This window comes from Saprolegnia parasitica, assembly GCF_000151545.1.
Source record: "Saprolegnia parasitica CBS 223.65 unplaced genomic scaffold supercont2.55, whole genome shotgun sequence".
In the NCBI taxonomy this organism is placed as follows: domain Eukaryota; phylum Oomycota; class Saprolegniomycetes; order Saprolegniales; family Saprolegniaceae; genus Saprolegnia; species Saprolegnia parasitica.
Window position 1 is genome coordinate 71,993 of NW_012156449.1, and position 3,744 is coordinate 75,736.

The 3,744-nt window shown below is 58.3% G+C and overlaps 3 protein-coding genes across 3 annotated transcripts; 2 read left to right on the top strand and 1 right to left on the bottom strand.

Moving 5' to 3' along the window:
- Positions 1-942: 942 nt before the first annotated feature.
- Positions 943-1,733, top strand: SPRG_10407 (hypothetical protein; the record flags this gene model as incomplete). Its single annotated transcript, XM_012349538.1, has 3 exons — positions 943-1,368; positions 1,444-1,536; positions 1,587-1,733. 3 exons carry the CDS (start codon positions 943-945, stop codon positions 1,731-1,733), a joined length of 666 nt encoding a protein of 221 aa, XP_012204928.1.
- Position 1,734: 1 nt separating this feature from the next.
- Positions 1,735-2,992, top strand: SPRG_10408 (hypothetical protein; the record flags this gene model as incomplete). The annotated part of the gene is made up of 3 exons (XM_012349539.1): positions 1,735-1,826; positions 1,869-2,716; positions 2,768-2,992. The coding sequence occupies 3 exons, from the start codon at positions 1,735-1,737 to the stop codon at positions 2,968-2,970; spliced, it is 1,143 nt and encodes a 380-aa protein (XP_012204929.1). The 3' UTR covers positions 2,971-2,992.
- Positions 2,993-3,281: 289 nt separating this feature from the next.
- Positions 3,282-3,695, bottom strand: SPRG_20914 (hypothetical protein; the record flags this gene model as incomplete). Its single annotated transcript, XM_012349597.1, has 1 exon — positions 3,282-3,695. The coding sequence occupies one exon, from the start codon at positions 3,693-3,695 to the stop codon at positions 3,282-3,284; it is 414 nt and encodes a 137-aa protein (XP_012204987.1).
- Between the last annotated feature and the right edge of the window lie 49 nt (positions 3,696-3,744).

A 3,744-nucleotide genomic window follows, 5' to 3' on the forward strand; every position in this document is an offset into this window, starting at 1 on the left:
GGAGCGTCGTACGGGGCCACGTTGATCACCTCCTTCAAGAGATCGACGTCCGTGGCCACGGAGAAGCGAAACGTCTTCTTCGTCTTGGTAGGCGGCTCGTCGCTCATACGTTTTGCAGGTCAAAACTATGAATGGCGCTCGTGTTATCGATATCGGGATAGAGCGGCTGGAGCCTGATTTTTTTGGTCCGGATTTCATGTTTCGGAGCCCTCGGACATGTCACATGGGTAACATAATCAAGATATCATGGTAGCAAAAGCAGTCTATTGTTGACAGCTCCTCACGCCACGTAATCGGCCGTGTCGTGTAGACAGTTGATGATGGAGTCATACTGTATTGGAAAGTGGCTACTGCGCCAAACATGGACGCAGTCAACGAAGAACGATCGCGCGACTCGCAGCGTCATAGCTTGGCTTTGCGGACCGTCCACGTGGGAGGATTCTTTCGTGGACAGGCGGCGCCGATTTTTGTCCCCGCGGGCGCCGCGTCGTGGCCTGCGTGGCGCGCATGCGATTGGCGACGGCTCGGATGCTTGCATCCGTCGCATCTGCGTGCACGCGGTGCTTGCGAAGGCTGCTTGGCGCGGACACGCTTTCGCGCCATGATGAAGTCTCAAACTGGTCGTAATCATGATGGCGCATGGTATTCCATATCCAACTGCAAACGCCCATATATTACCCCAGCTGGTCGCCACGCGTGCGGGTGGCTTGGGTCGGTTGTTACGCGCACGCTGGCTCGCGCAACGCAAAATGGCGCGGCAACGACCGCGCATGGTGGCACGCGTCGCCGTGTCGCGTCCATGTGCCGTTTTGATATGGTTCTTGCGATAATAAGATATGGACAAAACGAAGTTCGAAGACCAGAAGTGGCATTAGACATGGCGTGTCCAAGCTGTTCTTGAAGGCGCCTGGCGCATCATTCAGCCTTCTCTCCACGACGCACATGGCCGACGACGGCTTCTTCCCGGTCTGGACCTCGGTCTACCTCGTCGTGCTCCTCATCTCGCTAACTGCCACGTCCCTCGCTGTGTGGTCGCTCAAGCGGTCGCTCTGTGCCATCCAGTCGTGTGTCTACTATGCGACGCTCTGGTACTTTGTGTGGAAGTCGCTCTTTGCGCTGTCGCGGACCGCGCTCATGTGTGCGTTCCTCGCCGAGTTCCGCGCGCCCTCGTCGCCGTGGCTCAACCGCACCGCGGCCAACGACGTGGGTGGCCTGCGGCTGCTTGGCCAGCGCACGTACAATGCGACGGGCGACTCGAGCATTCCCGTCCCGACGTACGTGGTGTGGATCTTGTTCCTTGGCGACGCAGCGTTACTTTCGGGTGTTCTATGGATGCTCATCTTGGTCCTCGAGCTTACGCGCCTCGCGGTACGAGGCCACTTTGCACTTTTTACGAGCAAGAATGTGGCGATCTTTGGAGGCTCATGAAAAGAGGATGTGTAGAAGAAGACAATGGACCGCGGACCGCTTCGTGAGAAGCAAGTGCGCCGCAACTACCTCGTCTCGACGACGCTCATCGTTGCGCTCTACTTTGTCGTACGTACTACCTTGCGCGATCGCTCGCCACACAACAGAATGCTGTATAGCTCTGCCAAGTGCTCTCGAAAGGCGGTCTCTTCTCCAACAACACCAAGCTCATCAACATCGTTTCCAACATCATGCAGACCATCGTCATCATCGCGGTCGCGTTTGGGTACCTCGAAAGCACCACGCAAGCGCTCATGCCATTGTAGCATGGTGAGCCTGCGCCAACACGGGCAAAAGTTTGAAGGCGTGAGCGGCGAGATCGAGCAGTCACCGCTCTACAGCCGCCTCAAGCGCATCTTGTATCGTGTTGCTACGTCCGCTCGTATCTGACCTGTGCGTAGGATCGTCTTTATGATGTTTTCGCTGCCGTTCACGGTCGTCAACTGGTACGGCGTCTCGGCGGCCGGCGACGCGGCCGAGGAGATTCCGGATGCGCTCCTGGGCATTACACAGCTGCTCTACTTTGCGTCCGGTCTCTTTTTCGCCCTTGTCATGGTCGCGAGCCAAGACTGCTTCAGCGCCTGCATGCGGTCGCGCGACGCGACACGGACACGCAGTCGGTACGGCGACTGGGCCGCCTCGGTTGCGCACGCGCCGATGCAAAACCCGGTCTTTGTCAACACGGACATTGAATCGTCGAGCTACCTCTGGGGCCAGCTCGGGCAAACCATGCACGCCGCGCAGGAGCTCCACGACGACCTCCTACGGTCGCTGCTCGTCAAGCACCAAGGGTACGAGATCACGACGTGCGGCGACGCGTTCCAACTCGCGTTCCACTCGATCCCAGATGCCGTCGCCTACTGCCTCGACGTCCAGTTGCAGCTCTTGCACGTGCCGTGGCCGATCGAGTTGATCGAGTCGTATCTCGCCGGCAGCATCACGGTTGCAATGCCCAAACCATCGGTGCTTCCGACGCGCCACAAGCACCCGTACCTCTTTCGTGGTCTCCGCGTGCGCATGGGCATCCACGCGTCGAGCTCCGAGGAAGGCCAGCTCTTCACCAACGTCCACCCGGTGACCCAGCGCACGACGTACGTGGGTTTGGCCGAGATGATTGGTCGCGAAGTCAGCGACCTCGGCAGCGGTGGCCAGATCATCGTGACGGCCCGCGTCGCGCGCTTCCTACGCGACAAGATCGAGAGCCAAGACGGCTGGTGGCACGAGAACCCGTGCTTGATGCAGGATCTAGGTACACCGCGCATAGGAACGGACGCGACTCATGCTATCATGGTGCGGTTAGGTGTCTACCGCATCAACGACCTCAAGATCGACTTGGGCATCGCAGAAGTGGTGCCGCTCGCGCTAAAAGACCGCGCGCGGCTCTTCCCCGAAATTGGCAACGTCCGAAGCCGCAAATCGTACCGGCGCCACGATAGCACCGCGTACGATCTCTTGATGTCTCCTGCCGACCCGTGCGAGTCCCTCCGCGGCGTCGAGTGCTAAGTTATAAGCGTCCCATTATTAGCGCATCAGTAAAACTAACATGACTAAGTTAATATTATGAATCTCGACCCGATGCGTTGATGTACCGGTAGTATACATGTAGCGCAACAAGATCTTAGTACAGGTAGGTCGAGTCTTTCGTCTGTATTTCGCAAGGTGATAGCACTCTGGGGTTTTGGCTCAGGTCCATTTCAGGCGAGTATGACGTACACCCAACACGAAGGACAATAGTACTATATGTGCCGTGAACAATATGTGCAAAAGTCCTTTGGATAGACACAAGGGTGATAGCATTTTTTCACTTCAAGGGACTAGGCCAATGTAAGCGAAAACACCTCGTTGCTGCGCGTCTCGTGGACATCTTGGCCGCCAAAGAGCAAGACGGTCTTGGTACCTTCGTCGGCGACCACCGCGCAGTGGCCGACGCGCTGCATGCCGTCCATTGATTCCATTTTCACTGGCTTCCACTCCCACGTTTCCGTGTTGAGCGCAAACACATCGCCAAACAGCGTTGTTTTCTGTGCGCCGACCTGCGGGTCCCAGCCGCCGTGAACGAGGATCGTCGACGCGTCGAGAGCCACGGCGGTTTGGCCCGTCCGGGGCGCGGGGCCGACACCGACCGTGCACGGGTGGAACCAAAACCACGCATTGTCCGCGGGCCGGCGTTCGAGCACGTGCACCGAATCGAAGCTGCGCTTGGTGTCGTTGCCGCCAAAGAGGACCATGCGATGGTTGCCAATCGCGATGGCCGAGTGGTAGTTGCGGGCCGCAGGC